A 21,464-nucleotide genomic window follows, 5' to 3' on the forward strand; every position below is an offset into this window, starting at 1 on the left:
AATGTGCCAACATACAATTTATACATAAAAAAAATGGATCAAGGAAATAAAGACAGACATATACATACATATACAGTCAGGTGCATAAATATTGGGACATTGACAGAATTTTTATATTTTGGCCTCTATTCACCACCACAATGGCTTTGAAATGAAACAAACAAGATGTGATTTACCTGCAGACTTTCAGATTTAATTTGAGGGTAATTACATCCAAATCAGGTGAGCGGTGTAGGAATTACAACAGTTTCTATATGTGCCTCCCACTTTATAAGGGGCCAAAAGTAATGGGACTATCAACTCAAAAGCTATTTCATGGACAGGTGTGGGCTATTCCCTCGTTATTTCATTATCAATTAAGCAGGTAAAAGGTCTGGAGATGATTCTAGGTGTGATATTTGCATTTGGAATCAGTTGCTGTCGACTCTCAATATGAGATCCAAAGAGCTGTCACTATCAGTGAAGCAAGCCATCATTAGGCTGAAAAATCAAAACAAACCCATCAGAGAGATAGCAAAAACATTAGGTGTGGCCAAATCAACTGTTTGGAACATTCTTAAAAAGAAAGAACGCACCGGAGAGCTCAGCAACACCAAAAGACCCGGAAGACCACGGAAAACAACTGTGGTGGATGACAGAACAATTATTTCCCTGGTGAAGAAAAACCCCTTCACAACAGTTGAACACTCTCCAGGAGGTAGGTGTATATGCGTCAAAGTCAACAATCAAGAGAAGACTTCACAAGAGTGAATATAGAGGGTTCACCACAAGATGTAAACTATTGGTGAGCCTCAAAAACAGGAAGACCAGATTAGAGTTTGCCAAACAACATCTAAAACAGCCATTACAGTTCTGGAACAACATCCTATGGACAGATGAAACAAAGATCAACTTCTACCAGAGTGATGGGAAGTGAAGGAAAGGAACTGCTCATGATCCAAAACATACCACCTCATCAGTGAAGCATGGTGGTGGTAGTGTCATGGCGTGGGCATGTATGGCTGCCAATGGAACTGGTTCCCTTGTATTTATTGATGATGTGACTGCTGACAAAAGCAGCAGAATGAATTCTGAAGTGTTTCGGGCAATATTATATGCTCATATTCAGTCAAATGCTTCAGAACTCATTGGACGGCGCTTCACAGTGCAGATGGATAATGACCTGAAGCATACTGCAAAAGCAACCAAAGAGTTTTTTTAAGGCTAAAAAGTGGAATGTTATGCAACGGCCAAGTCAATCCCCTGACCTGAATCCGATTGAGCATGCATTTCACTTGATGAAGACAAAACTGAAAGAAAAATGGCCCAAGAACAAGCAGGAACTGAAGACATTTGCAGTAGAGGCCTGGCAGAGCATCAGCAGGGATGAAACCCAGCGTCTGGTGATGTCTATGCGTTCCAGACTTCAGGCTGTAATTGCCTGCAAAGGATTTGCAACAAAGTATTAAAAAGTGAAAGTTAGATTTAGGATTGTTTAGTTTGTCCCATTACTTTTGGCCCCTTAAAAAGTGGGAGGCACATATAGAAACCACTATAATTCCTACTCCGTTCACCTGATTTGGATGTAATTACCCTCAAATTAAATCTGAAAGTCTGCAGTTAAAGCACATCTTGTTTGTTTCATTTCAAAGCCATTGTGGTGGTGAATAGAGGCCAAAATATGAAAATTTTGTCAATGTCCTAATATTTATGCACCTGACTGTAAATCCAATACAGAAATCAGGAGACCACCGCCAATAATTAAAGAAAGCAACTAAACGATAGTGCTTCATTAAGACCGTTTTATACCAGATAGAGAGATTGGGAAACAAGTTCTTAGATGTAACTTTATGGAATCAAAGTCTCAATAAAACTTTCCCAAAAAAGAAAAATGGGAACTCTAAAAAATGTTTTGGAACTCATCACCTGACGTCGACGGAGGGAGACGGGTACAATGGCGGCTTTTTAAATTCCGTTTGTTTCTGATGTCATTAGGCCAAGTTGTCCATGTTTACAATTTATTTCAAAACAGATCTTTTGTAGAATGTGTTCATACAGTACGTAACGTTTCCCTGGGTTATATGAAGGGCGACTGTCTGTACAATCTACAGCTACAAGTTCCCAGATCCAGCATAATAACATTGGGACGATTTGGCTTTATAGCGTCACTTAAACACGGACGGTCCCATGGGTGGGCGCTGGCCTCCGTGTCTATCCAATAATAACCTGTAACCCTGGTTTGTGGGACTCCAGTTGTCTTATATCTTCTTCTGTTCCCTTAGAAAAGTCATTTATGTCAATCCTAGAATGAGAAACAGAAGACGGTGATGGATAGATTTCATGCATTAGATAACACTATAACTTAATTTTTTGTCCTGGCATACCGTATAACAGTGCCGTAACTAGCGGTGTGCGAGGGGTGGCATAGCGCAGGCGCCCTAGGGCGGCACTCAATGCTCCGTGGCACCTGCATGTGGCCTTTAGGGTATCTGGAACGGCACCCTGCAGCCAGTAATGCTACTGCAGCGCCACCTGCAGCATCCAAGGGACATTTCGGTCAGGAAACCTGCAGCCCGTGGAGCTGCCCGCAGGGGGCGGAGCCAGCACAGGGCGCACTGCTACAAAGCCGTCTCCTGTCCATCCAGCTCTGTAAAACCTTGTTTACACAGGTCTGTTAATAATTTGACATTTCTCTGGTTTATGATCTGGAAATCTTCATCCACCGCCATGAGCAAATATTTACTCAAACTGTACCACACAGTATACCGTATTGCCAGACAGTTTTCTGCACATCTCCCAACAACTGGAGCGATAAATTCCAGTTGGTAACATCGCGATGACACTGGTTGTTATAATAAACTTTGCAAGTGACCACAGATACATTAACCATGAATGCGGAGGTGCAGGGGCGCCTGTAGAGTGCGCTGTGGAGCTTCGTGGTGCAGCAATTACTCTTGTTTGTTTTTTTTAATCAGGCGTGGCCACGCCTACTTACATTAGGCCACTCTCCTGATTCTACCCGGGCCCGGCAAAGCTCACTACGGCCTGCCGAGGTGCTTTACTTTGTGTGAAACGCGTCAGTTCCCACCATGCTTTAAATAAATACCTGATCTCTCTTAGGTTTGCTGACATCAGTATAAGATCCCTGATGTGCCGGGCGCTGGCATCGGTGAAGTAATTGTGGCTCAGATTGAGGTGTGTGAGGTTTCTGTTGTGACCCAGTGAGACCAGTAATGGAGAATATTCATCTGTCAGCTTCACCTGCTGGAGCCTGCGAGAGAGACGAGCAGAACCAGTGTGTACAGGATATAGATGGGATTTAATTGATAGCATAAAATCTAATAAATACAATGAAACAAATGCAGAGTTGAACGTCCGCCTGTCGGTGTCTATGGGGGATGTGATGCTGACATATTTACCAACTTGGCCCCCCGTAGTTAACGCCAATGTCAGTAGCCCGCTGTAGCCTATGGGTTACGCATTGAGTATTTAGCCAGTGGAGGGTTCTCCTGGCTTCGCACATGCACAGTAGCCCCGCCAATACTTCGGGCACATTACAGGGACGATAATATAAAAAAAGGGTTGATGTGAAATAAAAATGAAGGTATTGTCAAAAACTAGGTAAATGATGGGAAATGTAAAAGAATATAAATTAGACCAAGTAAAATAAATAAATAAAAATTATAAAAATAAATTTAAAGTAAAAATGTAAAAGAATGGGATATAAATTAAAAAAAATTAAACGTAATAATATTATTAAAATAAGAAAAGTATGCAATACCTGTAAAGGGAAAAAAGGTTAGAGCCCCTGTCCCTGCAAGTTCTCTATCATACATTCCTGCGATACAATCGCATCATGTATACAATCATGGGTGGAAATATCATGCCCGGATTGCATTGTAAATGTGATTATTAATAAATGGGCCCCTAAATAACACCAAGACTTGCTGCCCTTTTAAAGCTTTACACCGTACGCTTATACAGGAAAATAGGTGCAAACGCGTTAAAGAAGGCACGGAATGGACACATCACATGACATTCGCACTTGGGGGGGTGGTCACAGGTTTTTAGTTTCATAAATAGCACTTTATTCCTTACAACACGACTAAATAATTATTCGATAAAATTCCGTTTAGTGTTGACTTTGAGTGTCTTTTTTTTTTTTTTCCAAAAATGTTTTTATTGAAGTCATCAAATACACTCTGGTACACAAGCAAATATGACAAGAAACACAATTTATAGCATACAGTTCACTTGTGGTTTGAGGTAATAATCTTGCCACAATTTTCTCTTTTTACCAATCAATAGAAAATGAAACCGTAATATATTATAGTGACTTCAACCATAATAGAAGAAATGAAGGTGGAAGAAAGTAGATGGGTAATGGGGGGGGTGGGGGGGGGGGGGAGAAGTATAAGAAGAGAGAGAAGAAATGAGGAGAACAAAATAAATAAATAAGTAAATAAATAAAAAAGAGAAGAAGAGGAAATAAAGTGGGATGGGGGTTATGAGCCATGCACTCCCAGGGTCAATCCCTCACCACTCTACTCTTGTTTATGTGGGGTTTTTTTGTTTTGTTTTTTTTTCTCTTAAGTGTAAGTTATTGGGGGGTCTTGTAGCCGTATTCTTTGAGTGACTTTTACTTTTAACTGTCTCGTTTTCTATTCTAAAACTATTCCTTTTTTAAAATTTGGTGGAGTTACTAAAATGTGACACATTTTAATACAGTGCTCCCTCCTTATATCACTAGCGTAAAGCATATTAACGTGGTTTTGTACAAAAATACACCTGAAGTAGTGTAATAAAGGTCATAGTAAAGAGGGCTTGTTGTACATTTGTCATATTTTAAATATATTTCGTATTTTCTGATATTATTCTTAGCAATTGGAAATATTTTGTATTCTTGGAGGTAGATTTGCTAAAGCTTCTAAAACGGAAAAGTGGTGTTGTTACCCATAGTAACCAATCAGATTCTGTCTATTATTTCCTAGGATACAATAGAGAAATGATAGCTACAGTAGCATCTGATTGGTTGCCATGGGTAACACCTCCACGTTTCAGTTTTAGAAGCTTTAGTAACTCTACCCCTTTGGTCCTTGGTTTTAAAATTATTTTTACATACACATCAGCTGACGTTCGTCCCCGTATGCGAGAAATATCCACTTCAGTGTACTGGATTCAAAATTGACATACGGCACTTTTTATGTTTGTAAATCTCCCTAGATTACACAGTATGTACTTAGTAGCCTGCAGTGTGTTAATGTCTGGGGACTCGCCTGCAGCGATATTATCAAGATGATGGCACATGATCAGAAGATAGCAAAGGCCCAGTGCCAGAGTCTATACCTATACATCTGCGCCATCTTTACGAAGATATGAACGGAATGATGGCGTAGTCGGCAGAATACATAGGAGACCTTATGTATGGCACACGGGACCTCATTCAGAGTCGGTCGAAGCGGCCACACGGTCGTACGCCACCGATGTTCGCTATACTGCGCATGCGTAAAGTTTGCAATGCGCGTGCGCAAACTAGCCGCTACGATCAGAAATTTCTCTCTCCTTGAACACCGCCAGGTCGGTAGTTTGAGTGACAGATGGGGGCGTTTGTGGGTGGTAACAGGGGAAGGTGCTTGTGAACGGGGGAGTGGAGATCCGGACACAGGCGTGCCTAATTATGGGAACAGCGTTGTATGGGAGTGCATACGGATTATGGGAGTGCATAATTAACAAAGTAGCGTCATGGCACATGTGACACGGGAGGTTTTTACACTGACATGATCGTAGAGCTTAAGAGAAGGTAAGGTCAACCTTTAGCTCTACGACCAGTTCCGATGGTTCTCGATGGTCTCGATTAATCCTTATATGCCCGGAGATGACGTGTAATGCGTACGAGAAGGGGGCGTATTTTTTTGTATTCCGGCCGCTTCCTCCCCTTGGTCGGCCAGCTACCGATCCGAACTTAGGGACGCAACTTGCGAGGGAATCATTTGCATATCCGGCCCCTTTTCTCGTACGACCGTGCGGCCGCTTCGACCGACTCTGAATGAGGTCCACAGTGTGTGCGCGGCATGGGGCCACTCTTTGCCCCCCGTACCCATTATGGATAGGCCAATTTTGGTCCCATCTTTCAGATCATATGATTCGCTCACATCAACCATTTTCCAGCTTTTTCTAACTGAAATTTGTTTTGCCCTTTTCTGTTCCATTCACTCCCTGCTGCTAAGTCACACGTGTCCTCTCACATGTTAATGGTATAATCATCATATTTTTCTACTTCTGTATACTTGTCATACAGTATGATTGTACAAATACTCACAACAACTGTGTTATCCTGCACGTGTCGCTGGAGAGAACGGTCATCAGGTCACGGAAGTGCGGCCCGGCCAGATTGTTCCGTGATAGGTCGAGTTCCTGCAGGGTCTGGTTACAACTTATGGCACAAGCCAACAGCGTACAGGATCTCTCTGTCAGAGCGTTTTTCCTTAAGCTGGAGAAATAAGAAATGATGTGGGATGTACTAGATTGGAAAGTAATATTCTGCATATATGTTATAATAATAGGATTCCTGTTGATTGGGGAATTATTGTGTGTGTGTGTCAGATTCAGAATTGGAGGGGAGAATATAAAACTGTAATCAATGGCAAAGCGGTCATTCTCCATAGGCAGCTCCCCGGCACGCACCATAAACCCTGGAATCATGATAATCATCTTCTGGCGCAGAGGTTCCCAAACTCTGCCAATACAGTCCATGTTTTAAGGATATCCATGCTTCAGCACAGAAGATTTTATTAGTACCTCAGTCATTTTGATTTAACCATCTGGCCTCAAACATGGATATCCTTAAAACTTGTACTGTAATGGCTGGGGTTTGGGCACCTCTGTTCTGGCACACTGGATGGATGCAACACATTGCAAACCTGCAAAACACCTCTCATCAGCAATCAGGGCTGAGGTGCAGCACCTGCCAATCATACAACACCAGTAGCCTGGAAGAGCAAACCGAGCAGCACAGGGCGTCCACCAGCTCCCAGTCATGGTCAGGGACCTTTGGAGTGAATGGATCAGTATGTGATTATATTTTGTTCTTATTGCCACAGAGCAACAAAACAGAAAGAGTTGGCTCCCCCTTGCAGTCTGACCCCCTCCCCTTCTTGCCATGTTATTTATATTTATTACTCTGGAGGAGGATTCCCTAAGGCCTCAGCCACGTAATAATAAGGTAAAGTGGGCTTGGGGGTGTTTTTTATTTTTATACACATTTTAATTAATCCGTGTCTGTGTGGACTCTTCAGCTTCTAAGTGTCACTTTGAAGACTGCGCTGTATAAATGACAGTCAGGGAAAAGAAGCACTGGTTTTTAAGGGAATGGGTTTGTATGGCTGGCGGCTGCTAAGCCCGACAGCGGAGGTAAGTATAGCTAACCCTAACCTCCCCCCATAGTGCCTAACCCTAACCTCCCCAAGGGGTGCCTAAACCTAACCCCCCCGTTTCCCACACCCTAAACCTAACCCTCCCGGGGTGGTGCCTAACCCTAACCCCCCCTTCCCCTAGCATAACCCTAACCCTCCCGGGGTGGTGCCTAACCCTAAGTCCCCTCGGGAGCCCCCTAACCTAACCCCCCCCCCCGTGGCTAAGAGGATGGGCAGCCGTCGGAATTATGACAGGCATTCTGTTGTCGGGATTGTGATCGGCGGGCGGCCTTGTGGCCACCAGTCACTTGACTACATCCCGTTTTTAAGTACCAAGATGGAAATTGGCGAGAATCAAAAAGTTGAACTCACGAGTCTTACCTTAATTTCTTGATCCTGCAGGTTCTGTTTTCTAACACGTTATATATAGTCTGCATATCATCATCGCTCAGGTCATTCTCAGCAAGACTGAAAAAGAGGTGACAGAGGGTCTGATTCAGTACAGATCACAATTACGATTGCAACTGCAATCGCCTACGGATCGCAGCTGCGAAAATATGCTAAAACTTGCCAAAGCGCAGTCGGCATAAAGGTGCTCACTGCTGCTCTCTCCTATCCGTCCAATCTCGCTCTTCTGCATATTGCATGCAGCGAGTTCTCAAGCTGCGTATGCAATCAAAGTGGCAAGTTTTAATTCATTGTTAATTGGTACAGAACAATGCGTTTATGACCGGGGGAACACTTATTATTTTGTGATGTGGGAGCCTTGTATATAGCCATAGTCATCCTCATTGGGGCGCACTTGCATCTGCCTATACTGTGTGCAAATGATGCATCTGTAAACATTTTGTATTTACGCTCACTTTCAACTCTACATTGTCCTCAATCCCACCAACACGCCCAGAACACCCAATTATATCTCAGTTAATTGGAAAGTGCAGACTGACTGTGCGCGTACGTTTTACTATGGGATGTACTTGTGAACGCTGAGTTCTGGAGAAAATGCTGTGCAGAAGACGTGCTCCGCAATTGGGCGTGCTGCAACTCCGCTTCCGGCCTGTTATATGGAATTGTCATTATGTAAGAGTGGCTATTATTACTATGACTGTGGTACAACTATGGAATGGAGTTTATAAAAGTGCCATTGAAGAGGAAGGGTGTTTATTTTGGCACGTAGTAGGATATTCTAGTATTGTGATACAAGAGTGAGTAGTGAGAGTAATAATGGATCGGATAAGTTACTGTAAGTAAAGGTTAAAGGAAAGCAGCAGCCCTTTTAAAAGCCGTCAGTTTTTTGGCAGTTAGTGCATCAATCTATTTTAGTAGCAAACTTAATAACTACAGTATCTATTATTAGCTACCTGAGATCCTCTATGTTGCAGAGAACTGGTGTGAGTTTTCCTAGTCCTTCACGTTGAATAAAGCAAGTGTCTAAATCCAGGCATTCAATTTCTCCGCAGCACTCAAGGACAAAAGCCAAAACCGTGCAGTCCAAAGGCGTCAGGTGGTAGTCTGGAAATTCAAATTTTTTGCTCCGTCTAAAAAATTCTGACACCAAAACTTTGTTCCTCGTCTCAAAGAGGTAGGCATAGACATTCAGGGCCTTTCTGACCTCGTCATTGTCTCTCCTTTGCTTCATCGCTACGGGCGTTAAGCCACGGAGCCACCTTATCATGTGATTTGAAGCCTGAGTTGACAACTCTCCCAGATAAGGCTTTAGAAGGGACCTTGTACATTCATCGGAAAGACCAGATAGGAATCTAAGAAATATTTCACCCCGGCCATCGGCAAATGTCCTGGCTTGCTCAAGAGATTCCTGCATTTTCTCTGGATTATAGTCCAGAAAGTGAACCAAGGCCGCAATGAACTCCTGAATGGTCAGGTGAAAGAAGGAAAAACTCACATTTGAGGGTTGAGGAGATTCCATTAAAAAACTTGTGAAAAGATGTGAGGAAGTGTCCACATGAAATGACTGCATATGACAACCTTGAAAACTAAGTATTTGATTAATTACTCCATGTTCTGCCATCCACCCAATCGATTTCATCAGGTTCCGAGCGCCAACTTTATCCTGATTGTGATTGGACAGAAAGTTGGCAACAAAAGTCACAAAGAGTTGTGTCACTGTTTTTGGCATTAAAGACATCTGCTTTTGGTTTGTTGGCCGATCTTTGAAGCACATTGATAGTACCGTGCAAATGATCCAGCAGTAGGATGGGATATAGCAGAAAGTGTACAGTGTATCATTCTTCCTAACGTGGTCAAACACCTCTTCTGACAATTCTCTGTTTTGGAAAAAAATTTCAAAGTAGCTCTGTCTTTCTTTGGGAAAGAACCCCATGATCTCTGACACTCGTTTAAAAACTCCAATATCGATTGATGCCAGTTTGGTTGGTCGACTGGTTATTAGCACCGTGCAACCCTTGAGGAGAGACTGTTTCACCAAACTAACCACAATTAAACCGATGTCTTGGATACTTTTTGTGTTGGCGGACAATTGAGTTGCTTTGAAATCCATTTGGTGAATACTTTCATCTAAGCCATCAAATATGAAGAGAAGTTTGGTTGGGTCTTCTAAGATTTGTATGAGCTGACTTGCCAGATAAGGATATTCGTTTAGGATCAGAGTTTCCAGGCTGACCTCTTCCAGCCTGTTGAGTTCCCGGAATTTGAAGAAGAAGACAAAAGCAAATCTCTGATAGAGTTGTCCATGCACCCAGTCGTAGACAAACTTCTGCATCAGCGTGGTCTTCCCAACTCCGGGAACTCCGCTCACCATTACGGAATGTGGTACAGAACTTGAACGGTGGCACCAACGGAATAGCTTGCTGATTGTAATATGTTCCAGTCCCTTCTGTGCCTTCTGTAGATAATGCTCGTGCTTCCCTCCAGTCTCTAGGAATTCATGTTGAGATCGATTCCTAAACTGGTGGCTGGAGACCACTATAAGGTCAACATAGCGCTCAAAAATTTTGAAGCTCTGGGGCGTCTGTATAGATCCTGGGGCTTTGTATTCAATCAGGTTTTGAGTTTTCTGTTGAAGATTTGTTTTGTGTTTGTCCTGAATTTCTGTAAGAGAAACACATATGGCTATAACAGCAAGATGGAAACACGGATTTCAACATGAACTTAATTTTCTAGTGTCCTATACCATCCTTAATATATTTAATAATACTGTAAAATAAATTAAGCATGTCAGCTTTAGTACTGTACTAGACCAGCAACTCTCAAACTCTATAGACCATAAAATTACTTCATTGACTCTTAAATTATCTTCTCTCTTCATGCAGGCACGCAGCAGAAATACAGCTACAGTACATACAGTACAGATGACATGTTCTCGCTCCATGCTGTCAAGCCTACGAAAAAGTGCATCTGGTAGGTGGCCGTTGTTTGACGACTAGCTATTGTTGGTGTTGCCCATGAAATACTTGGTTAGTCTACTCTTTTGTGCAAATAAATATTTTACATTATATAATTTATTTGTAGTCTTTTTGGCAACTGTTTTCAGATAAATTCTCCATTTCTCATTATCTTACAAAGTAAAGATCTTGCGTTATTTACTTTTAAGGTCTGGATGTAGTTGATGCCCGTTTTCGTCCAACAGAATCTGTGCTACTAGACCGTTGCCTGCAATAATAATAATAATAATAAAAACCACATAAATATAAAATTATAATAGTGCACCTTTAATGTATTGAGCTGCTTCTTTACTTCTTATGGATCATAGAAAGTAAACAATATAGGTAATGAGGAAACGCTGTGTGTTTTACGTGAATTAGAGGGTGTGAAGTGTATTAGTAAGCAGCAAATGATTGAAAACATATATATGGTGTATTACTTGCGTGTAAAAATGTGAGTGAAAAATTGTCTAAAAAATGTAAGTAAAAAAGTTGTATATAAAAAAATATTTTAGTTACATTTCCAGGTGTTTATTAAATTGTATTTTCCACTTATATTCTTTATTATTTATTATTTTTTTTATTATTTATTTTAGTAGGTTTTTATGTTATTTCTTATTTAATTTTTTGGATAACTCCTCTTTTTTTTATGTGTTGCTTAAAATATTTTTTTATATACACCTTTTTTACTTACATTTTTTAGACAATTTTTCACTTACATTTTTTACACACATGAAATACACCATATATATACACTTTTTCAATCATTTGCCGCTTACTAATAAACGTCACACCCTCTTATTCACGTAAAACACACAGCGCTTCCTCATAACCTATAAAAAAAACATAACACAAATAAGACAATATCTATTTATTTTCTATCACTTTGCAAAAAAATAAGCAAATTAGTCAAGTCAGATGTATTAATTTGCTCTTTATTATAATAACTGGGAAAAGGGTGGATTGTGCAGGAATGTTGACCAGATATGACTCTCCTCCAAAGCTATTGTCCCTGGCCGCCATTATAGATACACCACTGAGAAGCCGGCAGTACGAGGAGAGTATCTCATAGCAGCCCAGCATCTCTGGGGGAAAACAGGGACTTCCAATGAGGCCTCTCCCCATTACTGTGAGACCACGCCCTCTTTTAGAGTCTTTAAACAGAGGACTCTATTTGGTGCACTGGGTGATACCCTGACCACAATGACCAGGGCCATAACTAGGGGTATGCGAGCGGTGCTGTCATACTGGGTGCAGGGCTGTGTGGTCAGCGCCATCTCCGTCTCATGACCCTTACTTCTGGCTAGCAGGGTGCCAGGAGCGTTGCTTTGAGCGCTTTCTAGACATGCACACTGAAGTCTGTACAGCCTCTCGGCAGTGCTGTACTCCCTAACGCTGGCGGCCCCGCCCCCTTGGGGTGATGTCATCTGGCCAGGGGGCATGGCCGGCACATGGCCGCGGTGCCAGCTAGTAATGCACTGTCAGTGATGCCACTGTGCTAGCTACAGTACAATCTGCTATGGGCAACTTCTACTCTCATCTCCACCTGCCCTCTTTGATACATCTACCCTCAATCTTAGACCATATGGTGACTGGCAGTCAGGGCCTTTGCTGGTAACTAAATCCTTCAACTACTGAAAACAAGTTACATCAGGAACATCACGTGGCTTATGTTACAGCCTCTCTCTGGCATAGCTTACAATAGGGATGGCCATCAGTATGGTTACCATCGATGGTTTCCATCAATGGCAAAATAGAAAGTGGCCATCGATGGTAACCAACTATGCAATGGATGACCATCGATAGCTTTACCAACCTATGATCATCCCTATTCTATGACTGATTGGCCTGTGGGCCAATCAGAACCAGGGGGCATGGCTTTGCGGGTGTCTGGGGGCTGAACTATGCTCAGTGTCCCGGCACCTTAAAAAAAAAAACTATTCGGTTATGTTCCTCCATCGATCTAGGGAAACCATCTGGATCTCCCCCATCGATGGGAAAAACATTCGACATCAGCCATAAACCATCGATGATTATGAATCGTCGATGGCTATCTTTAGTTTACAAATGTCTAATAATAGCCCACATCCACAGAGGGTCAGAAATTCAAGACACTTCTTTCTTTTTGTCACTCCTGCCCTAATCTTCACTACCTCACTCATATACTGTAACCAGAAATACCAGTGCAAATACTTTGATCATATCATCTGTATACCGTGGCAGGGGACAGTTCCTAACTGGGAAAAGAATTTCCCCAGTGTGAACGGTCAAAAGTTGTGTCTGTAGATAAAACCGAGTTCTGTACATAGACAAATTGTGAAGACAACTGATGATTGTGTTTTATTGCCATAAAATAAAAATATACAATATGTTTGCCAATATGCTATCACACGATATCCCTAATGGCATAGCTATATCATTCTTTATGGTCCCGAATTACTCTAACCCAGGGGTATTCAACAGACAGCCCTCCAGCTGCGGGGGGAACTACACATCCCAGCATTCCCTGTTTTGCTACTATGGCATGCTAAAACTGTGGCAGGGCATGCTGGGATGTGTAGTTTCACAGCAGCTGCAGTGTCTGATGTTGAATACCCAACCCATTTCGTGACCAGAGGGTCTATGTTCTAAGCATTGGAGAAAGAAAGTGGATGGGGATAAAGTACCAACCAATCGGCTCCCAATTGTCATTTTTCAAATACAGCCTGTAAAGTGACAGATAGGAGCTGATTGGTTGGTACTTTATCCCCATCCCCTTTATCTCTCTCAAAGGCTTAGTACATAGACCCCCAAGAAACAAAATGATTCTCTGTGAATACACACTAAAATGGCTACAGAAAAGTAGTTATGCTTTGGTCCTCCTGTTGCCCAGCATTGCGAGGTCATCCATTTTGTGGTCTGAATTAATATTCATGAGAGCACAGCTTTCCCTCTGAGCTTGTAAATTGTATGTTGATGGGTACATTTTAATACAATGTATCATTATTGTAAATATAACGATGAATAGCTACTATTATTTACAATTAATGTTCCTACTTTACCGATGTGGCAGATTTCACCCAATATTCCAAGTAAATTGGGGAGCGGATGATCCCTCTGTAGGACATAGAGGCTCTGCCACAACCCTAGTACAGCATATTTTCCCATGTCGTTGATGTCTTTTATCAATAGTTCAGTAAACGCTGGGTCTATGTCCTTCTCCATTGATGAGTAGCACTAAAATACAAATATTACACATTTTATTCTATTTCTGTCAGTGCAATAATACATGTTTTCCTAGCAAAAAGGAAGAGGGAACAAAACAGAAGCAGCCCATAAAACAAGCAAGAATCACAGTACTATAATAAGGCAAAACAGTCAAAAATATAGTTTGAGTGGAAGAAAGTTGTAAAGAAATAAAAAAAAAATGTTCAGACCTTTATAAGTTTCCTCATCTGTTAAATACAATGGCCTGTTACTTATGTTACCTACAAGCTGCTATAGTGCTTTTTTCCTAAGATAAAATAAAATTACTTGGAAAGACTGCACTGATACAGCTTCACCAATGTTATTTGTGTCTAATGTGTCACATAGAGTACTGATAGCTGTATAATGTGTCACATAGAGAACTGATAGCTGTGTAATGTGTCACATAGAGGACTGATAGCTGTATAATGTGTCACATAGAGAACTGATAGCTGTATAATGTGTCACATAGAGGACTGATAGCTGTATAATGTGTCATATAGAGAACTGATAGCTGTATAATGTGTCACATAGAGGAGTGATAGCTGTGTAATGCGTCACATAGAGGACTGATAGCTGTATAATGTGTCATATAGAGAACTGATAGCTGTATAATGTGTCACATAGAGGACTGATAGCTGTGTAATGCGTCACATAGAGGACTGACAGCTGTATAATGTGTCACATAGAGAACTGATAGCTGTGTAATGTGTCACATAGAGGACTGATAGCTGTATAATGTGTCACATAGAGAACTGATAGCTGTATAATGTGTCACATAGAGGACTGATAGCTGTATAATGTGTCACATAGAGAACTGATAGCTGTATAATGTGTCACATAGAGAACTGATAGCTGTATAATGTGTCACATAGAGGACTGATAGCTGTATAATGTGTCACATAGAGAACTGATAGCTGTATAATGTGTCACATAGAGAACTGATAGCTGTGTAATGTGTCACATAGAGGACTAATAGCTGTATAATGTGTCACATAGAGAACTGATAGCTGTATAATGTGTCACATAGAGGACTGATGGCTGTATAATGTGTCACATTGAGGACTGATAGCTGTGTAATGCGTCACATAGAGGACTGATAGATGTGTAATGCATCACATAGAGGACTGATAGATGTATAATGTGTCACATAGAGGACTGATAGATATGTGTCACATAGAGGACTGATAGATGTATAATGTGTCACATAGAGGACTGATAGCTGTGTAATGTGTCACATAGAGGACTGATAGCTGTGTAATGCGTCACATAGAGAACTGATAGCTGTATAATGTGTCACATAGAGGACTTATAGCTGTATAATGCGTCACATAGAGGACTGATAGCTGTATAATGCGTCACATAGAGGACTGATAGATGTGTAATGTGTCACATAGAGGACTGATAGATGTATAATGTGTCACATAGAGGACTGATAGATGTATAATGTGTCACATAGAGGACTGATAGATGTGTAATGTGTCACATAGAGGACTGATAGCTGTATAATGTGTCACATAGAGGACTGATAGCTGTATAATGTGTCACATAGAGGACTGATGTATAATGTGTCACAGAGGACTGCTAGCTGTATAATGTGTCACATAGAGGACTGATAGCTGTATAATGTGTCACATAGAGGACTAATAGATGTATAATGTGTCACATAGAGGACTGATAGCTGTGTAATGTGTCACATAGAGGACTGATAGCTGTGTAATGCGTCACATAGAGGACTGATAGCTGTATAATGTGTCCCATAGAGGACTGATAGCTGTATAATGTGTCACATAGAGGACTGATGTATAATGCGTCACATAGAGGACTGATAGCTGTATAATGTGTCACATAGAGGACTAATAGATGTATAATGCGTCACATAGAGGACTGATAGATGTATAATGTGTCACATAGAGGACTGATAGATGTATAATGTGTCACATAGAGGACTGATAGATGTATAATGTGTCACATAGAGGACTGATAGATGTATAATGCGTCACATAGAGGACTGATAGATGTATAATGCGTCACATAGAGGACTGGTAGATGTATAATGTGTCACATAGAGGACTGATGTATAATGTGTCACATAGAGGACTGATGTATAATGTGTCACATAGAGGACTGATAGATGTATAATGTGTCACATAGAGGACTGATAGATGTGTAATGTGTCACATAGAGGACTGATAGATGTATAATGTGTCACATAGAGGACTGATAGATGTGTAATGTGTCCCGCCTATCCCCACATACACACACATATACATACATACACACACACACTCCTGCCATCTGGGCCTCCCCCTCCTGGACAGTAAATAAGTTGGACAGTATGATTTAACCCTTTTCTTACTGTGCTAAACTGGATATTCTGAGAATGCATCTCTCTCAGGATGGTGTGCAGGCCTATGCACTTGAAAAGATAAACTAGGTCACTCTTGAAATACTTGTATAACATGCGAACTTCATGCCATTCGTATTCATCAAGCTGCAAGCGGAACTGCATGATGTCATCTGTATAATGGAGATAAGGACTGGTTACCATTCATTGTTCAGAAACAACGCTAATTAAACCTACATGTCAGGTATCCTGAGAGACTAGAATGACATCTGTAGACGGGCTGGGTATATGGGATTCCGTTTGTCGGGATGCCGACAGTCAGAATACCGACAGCTGTATCCTGACAGTCAAAATCCCGATGGCTGCAGGCAAGTACCCTAACCCCTGCTCCTTCCACTGGCTATCTGCTGCCTCCATTGCCTCATCACATCATTTCACTGCCCCTGTCACATGTCACCACTAACACATCACTAATCTGATATACTCTGTGCTGCTGGGGACCCTGCTCCTCCCACTATATAACTCCCAGTCTGTGGATTCCTGCTGCCTCCATTTCCCTCCTCATATCATGTCACTGCCCCTGTCACATGCAGCCCTGTGGTCACGAACACATCACTCATCTCCTGATATACTCTGTGCTGCTGGGGAACTCTGCTCCTTCCACTATATAACTCTCAGTCTGTGGCTTCCTGCTGCCTCCATTCCCCTCCTCACATCATGTTACTTCCACTGTCACATGCAGCCCTGTCCTCACTAACACATCACTCATCTCCTGATATACTCTGTGCTGCTGGGGATCCTGCTCCTTCCACTATATAACTCTCAGTCTGTGGCTTCCTGCTGCCTCCATTCCCCTCCTCACATCATGTCACTGCCCCTGTCACATGCAGCCCTGTCCTCGGTAACACATCACTCATCTCCTGATATACTCTGTGCTGCTGGGGACCCTGCTCCTCCCACTATATAACTCTCAGTGTGTGGCTTCCTGCTGCCTCCATTCCCCTCCTAAGATCATGTCACTGCCCTTGTCACATGCAGCCCTGTCCTCGGTAACACATCACTCATCTCCTGATATACTCTGTACTGCTGGGGACCCTGCTCCTCCCACTATATAACTCTCAGTCTGTGGCTTCCTGCTGCCTCCATTCCCCTCCTCCCTTACGGGCCGCATCGGGGGCCTGTAAGGCCCATCTGTGCTGCTGTGCTCATTTTCCGATAATCTGATTGGTTGCAGGTTGTTCCACCACCACATACATGTGAGACATATGAACAATCAGAAGATGCACGTTTAAAGGCTCAGCCCTCCGCCAAACGCACGTTAACAGAACATTGTAATTCTACTAACCGTCAGTGACGATCCTTTTCTCTGCCATTGTTTAGGTATTTGGGAGTCGGTGAAGTCAGGAAATTTTCATCTAAACACAAAGATTACACAGTGAGTGACTGGTCGTTCTACTCTCTGGAGACAAAAGTGATTGGACGCTGACAGCGAATAGATCAGCGAGATTATATTAACATCAGTACTTTGTAGGTCCCCCACGTGCAGTGATTACTGCAGAGATCCTTCTTGGCAAACTGTCCACAAGTTCCTAGACAGTAGCAGGCGGTATGTGTTGCCATTCTGCCCTATGTACAGTGACCAACTGTGACACTGATGAAGTTGGAGTCAGCCTAGAACGCACCAGTCACTCCAATTCCTCCCAGAGGCTCTCAGTGGGGTTAAGATCTGGACTCTGAGCTGGCCAGTCCATCCGGGTTACCAAATTATCTGTATACCAGTCCAGCATCGCCTTGGAAACATGGCATTTTCGTCCTGAACTGCCACAATGTAGGGAGGGGTTGGGTACGGGATATCGGTGCTCTGGATCCCGACGGTCAGAATCCCGACGCCAGCATCCCGACAGGGTTAGCATACTGACACTTGTTGGTCAGTATGCTAACCCTCCCTCCTCGGTGCCTAATCCTCCGCTAATGCCTAAACCTGACCTCCCTCTCCCCGCAGCCTAAAACTAACCCTCCCCTATTAGTGCCTTACCCTATCCCTCACCCTAGTGCCTAACCCCTAAACCTAACCCTCCCCCCAACCCCGCTACTTACCTTCGGTATCCCGGCGGTCGTGATGCCAGCGTCGGGATTGTGACCGGTGTCGGGATTCTGGCGCCGGTAATGTAAGTGTGGTCGGGATGGCGAATGTGTCCTGTAGGGAGCACAGAGTTATCTCAGAGCCATGCATTACAACTAGTGGAACCAGCCAAACCAGCTGTAACGTGGGAGTGTCCAATCACATTTGTCTACATAGTGTATTTCCCTGAGACAAAACGCAATTATTTATATAATGTTCACAGCACCACTATTAAATGAAGGTGAGAGTTCATCAAAGTATAACTGTAAATGTGGCATCCTGATGTTACATAGCCAGTGCAGTAATTCCTGGCTCCCGTACCAGGGGAAGTGAGCGGGTGATGTCACCGGGCACTTGTGGGGTTTTCATGAATCTCGACAAAGTATCAGAATTCTGAGCAATGTTCTGAAAACCCCTAAAAAAAAACTTTTCGACATTGTAATGTAAAATGTTTTTCTAACAACGAATTGATAATAACAAATGTAGAAAATTTACATAAAACAAAATATGTTGTCAAATGGCGCTCGCTGGGTTGGTCAGACTCTTGTCCATGTATTGGAACCCTTATGCACCATCTAGAGTGTAAGCTCTTCTGGGTAGGATTTTCCCCCCCTATTTTGACTCTGCACTCTGCAAATTTTAAAATGATGTCATTGCTACAAAGAGGAAGAATATTTATTTTCAGTCAAACAGGCAATTAATCTCTAGTCAAATCTAGGCTAGTGGTGAACTGCAGGTCCCAGCATGCCCGGGCTGTCTTTAAAGGGTTGTGGTCCTACAAGCTTCTGCATAATCATGGCGAACAGGGCACGCAGGCACTTGAGGAACCACGAGTGCCAGCATGACCGGGCATCCAGGGCATTTTGCGGAATTTCTAGAGCTGCATGCGTGCGAATATATAGTACGTAAATTGCAATTACACAGCCCCCATCGAAACCTGTGATATCTGCTCTGGTCCCCCGTAGATACAATGAGGGTATACTTAATATTTGCAGAGATAAACCACAAATATGACTTAGTAAATAGGCCTCTCTGTATCTCACCGGCTTCTTACATCAAGCATAGCTTTTGGATTTTTGTTATTGCGAATTAGAGGAGGGAGACAGATCCACCATATTGTCTAGTGGTATAAAAAGTGCAATCTCGCATATTTGGGGCGCTGGACGGGTTTTATTCCCATTTCCGAATGTCTAAATACTGCAAACATGAGTGTTGACAAACATATGACAGGTAATGGCTACCCCTTGAGGCTATACATGCACCTGTACATTCATTGCAATGTGACTGTTTATAACGCACAGATTTAGGATTATTCTGCCTTAGTATGAGCACGTGAAAGGCCCGTTTCATGTTTCTAAGCTAGGTGTATTTGTTTGTGTCACCGTATACACATGAAGCTCTGTCATTACTCTATGTACTTTGTATCTCTCTATAGTAAAGAACATGACCTCTGAATTTAAAACTATAGCGTAGTAATAAGTAAACTGTAAACAGCAGATTATTTTCACCTTTTATACGACCATCATATTCCCAGCCCTCTTATCTGCATTAATCAAGGGGTTTCCAAAGAGTAAATACTCAGAATAGCTCCTACCTTGTAATGTTCTGTCACTTACACTCAAAGCACAGGCACCAGCTACACCCGACAGGGAAGTACTCAGCACTCCTTACTGCGTAACTGTTTACAGCCAGGACAGGAAATGCAGTGTACTCTCAGGTATTTTTTTTCCTCATCAATGCAAAATGTACCTTAACCCAAAATATAGGTTATATACATATATAAGAAGTTTGTTTGTTGGTGAATAGTGTACCTTCCACAGCTCTCAAGGTAAAACTGCCAAATCGTACATAGTTATTTAGTATACAAAAAGTAACAGCTATTAGATAATGTGACAAATCTTATATACAGTATAAGATTAATTGGGCTGTTTGTTTGTCTGTCCGGTTATGCATTCGGACACCCCTACACCGATTGGGATGAACCCAACGCGAGGTGGTCCAGTTGGATCCTTGCCAGGTTTTAGGGGGGTTAAGGTCCAAGTCGGACCTCCCGTTGGTGTACGCTGGGCAGAATTTTAACCTGGGGAGCCTGTTCTGAGCCTTTCACTGGATGGAATTTAACGAAAACTTCACAGAGTGGTAACATTGGATCCCAGAAGACATACTAGGGGGGGTTCAGGTCCTGATCGGACCTCCTGTTGGTGTACACTGGGCAGAACTTTGACCCGAGGACGCTGGGCCGAAATTTGACCCGAGGAGCTACTTGTGGGCTTTCCACGGGGTGGATTTGGACAATATTAGCGTTCCCGCTCGGCTGTTTTAGCGGGGCGCGGCGCCCTGCCCTCTTTCTGGAAGGCAAAAAGCACCCTGCCCTCCAGAAGGAGGGCAAAAAGCGCCCTGCCCTAAGAGCCTGCGGGAACAGTCTTCACCCGCGGGTCGCAGTGTCCCGCGGGTGAAGAAATGTGCGGTGACCCGGTCACCGCCGGAGAATAGACGCCGGGCACATGCGCCCGGCATCTATTCTCCCTGTCTGCAGGGCTTGGGAGCTGCCCGGCGTGTCCGTAAGTGCCGGGCACGCCCCCAAGAGTGACAAAAAGGGGACGCGTCTTATAGACATGCCCCCTTTTCGATGGCCGCGCCCCCTTCTCGGTCGCATGCCCTCTCTAGCTCCGGCGCCCTGCCTCACGCCGGAGCTAGAGTGAACACTAAATATCACATAATAAAACTTTATAAGTTGAAGGTTTAAACCCAGGCAACGCCATGTACTTCAGCTAGTGTATTATAAACTACCTATATATACCGTGTTTCCGCGATAATAAGACCTACCCCGAAAATAAGCCCATCCCTTACTTTTGAAAAACGGTCCAAAATAAGCCCTACCCCGAAAACAAGCCCTAACAAAAAAAAAAAGAGGAAAAAAAAATAATGGTAAGTAAAGAATTGTAAAGCAGGACTGAGGGCATGAGGGGGATAAAAGC

At 42.8% G+C, this 21,464-nt stretch overlaps 2 protein-coding genes across 3 annotated transcripts in view; one reads left to right on the plus strand and one right to left on the minus strand.

The window, feature by feature from the left end:
- The window catches only part of LOC148532590 (SLAM family member 8-like), a 104,393-nt gene that overhangs the window by 59,834 nt on the left and 23,095 nt on the right, over positions 1–21,464 (plus strand). For both annotated transcript variants that reach the window (XM_088467644.1, XM_088467645.1), the window contains one exon: positions 10,682–10,769. In XM_088467644.1, the coding sequence (XP_088323770.1) occupies positions 10,721–10,769 (49 nt within the window). In that variant the 5' untranslated portion in view covers positions 10,682–10,720. The remainder of the gene's footprint in view (positions 1–10,681; positions 10,770–21,464) is intronic.
- LOC148532591 (NACHT, LRR and PYD domains-containing protein 3-like) lies at positions 1,759–20,129 on the minus strand. Its single transcript, XM_088467642.1, has 11 exons — positions 20,081–20,129; positions 18,462–18,561; positions 17,710–17,779; positions 16,377–16,537; positions 13,834–14,008; positions 10,956–11,021; positions 8,753–10,460; positions 7,773–7,859; positions 6,299–6,469; positions 3,086–3,250; positions 1,759–2,281 (listed from the first exon to the last, which is right to left on the minus strand). Exons 3-11 carry the CDS (start codon positions 17,735–17,737, stop codon positions 2,191–2,193), a joined length of 2,652 nt encoding a protein of 883 aa, XP_088323768.1. The 5' UTR covers positions 17,738–17,779; positions 18,462–18,561; positions 20,081–20,129; the 3' UTR covers positions 1,759–2,190.

Source organism: Taudactylus pleione, unplaced genomic scaffold (assembly GCF_031769625.1).
Source record: "Taudactylus pleione unplaced genomic scaffold, aTauple2 ptg000073l, whole genome shotgun sequence".
NCBI lineage: Eukaryota > Metazoa > Chordata > Amphibia > Anura > Myobatrachidae > Taudactylus > Taudactylus pleione.

What these genes read in the sequence shown, in the direction of transcription:
- LOC148532591 (XM_088467642.1), bottom strand. Translation starts at nt 17,737, where the DNA reads ATGGCAGAGAAAAGGATCGTCACTGACG. An exon ending in TGCAGGATAACACAGTTGTT is followed by an intron (nt 3,251 to 6,298) that starts GTGAGTATTTGT and finishes TCTCTCTCGCAG; the next exon opens with GCTCCAGCAGGTGAAGCTGA. An exon ending in GCAAACCTAAGAGAGATCAG is followed by an intron (nt 2,282 to 3,085) that starts GTATTTATTTAA and finishes TTCTCATTCTAG; the next exon opens with GATTGACATAAATGACTTTT.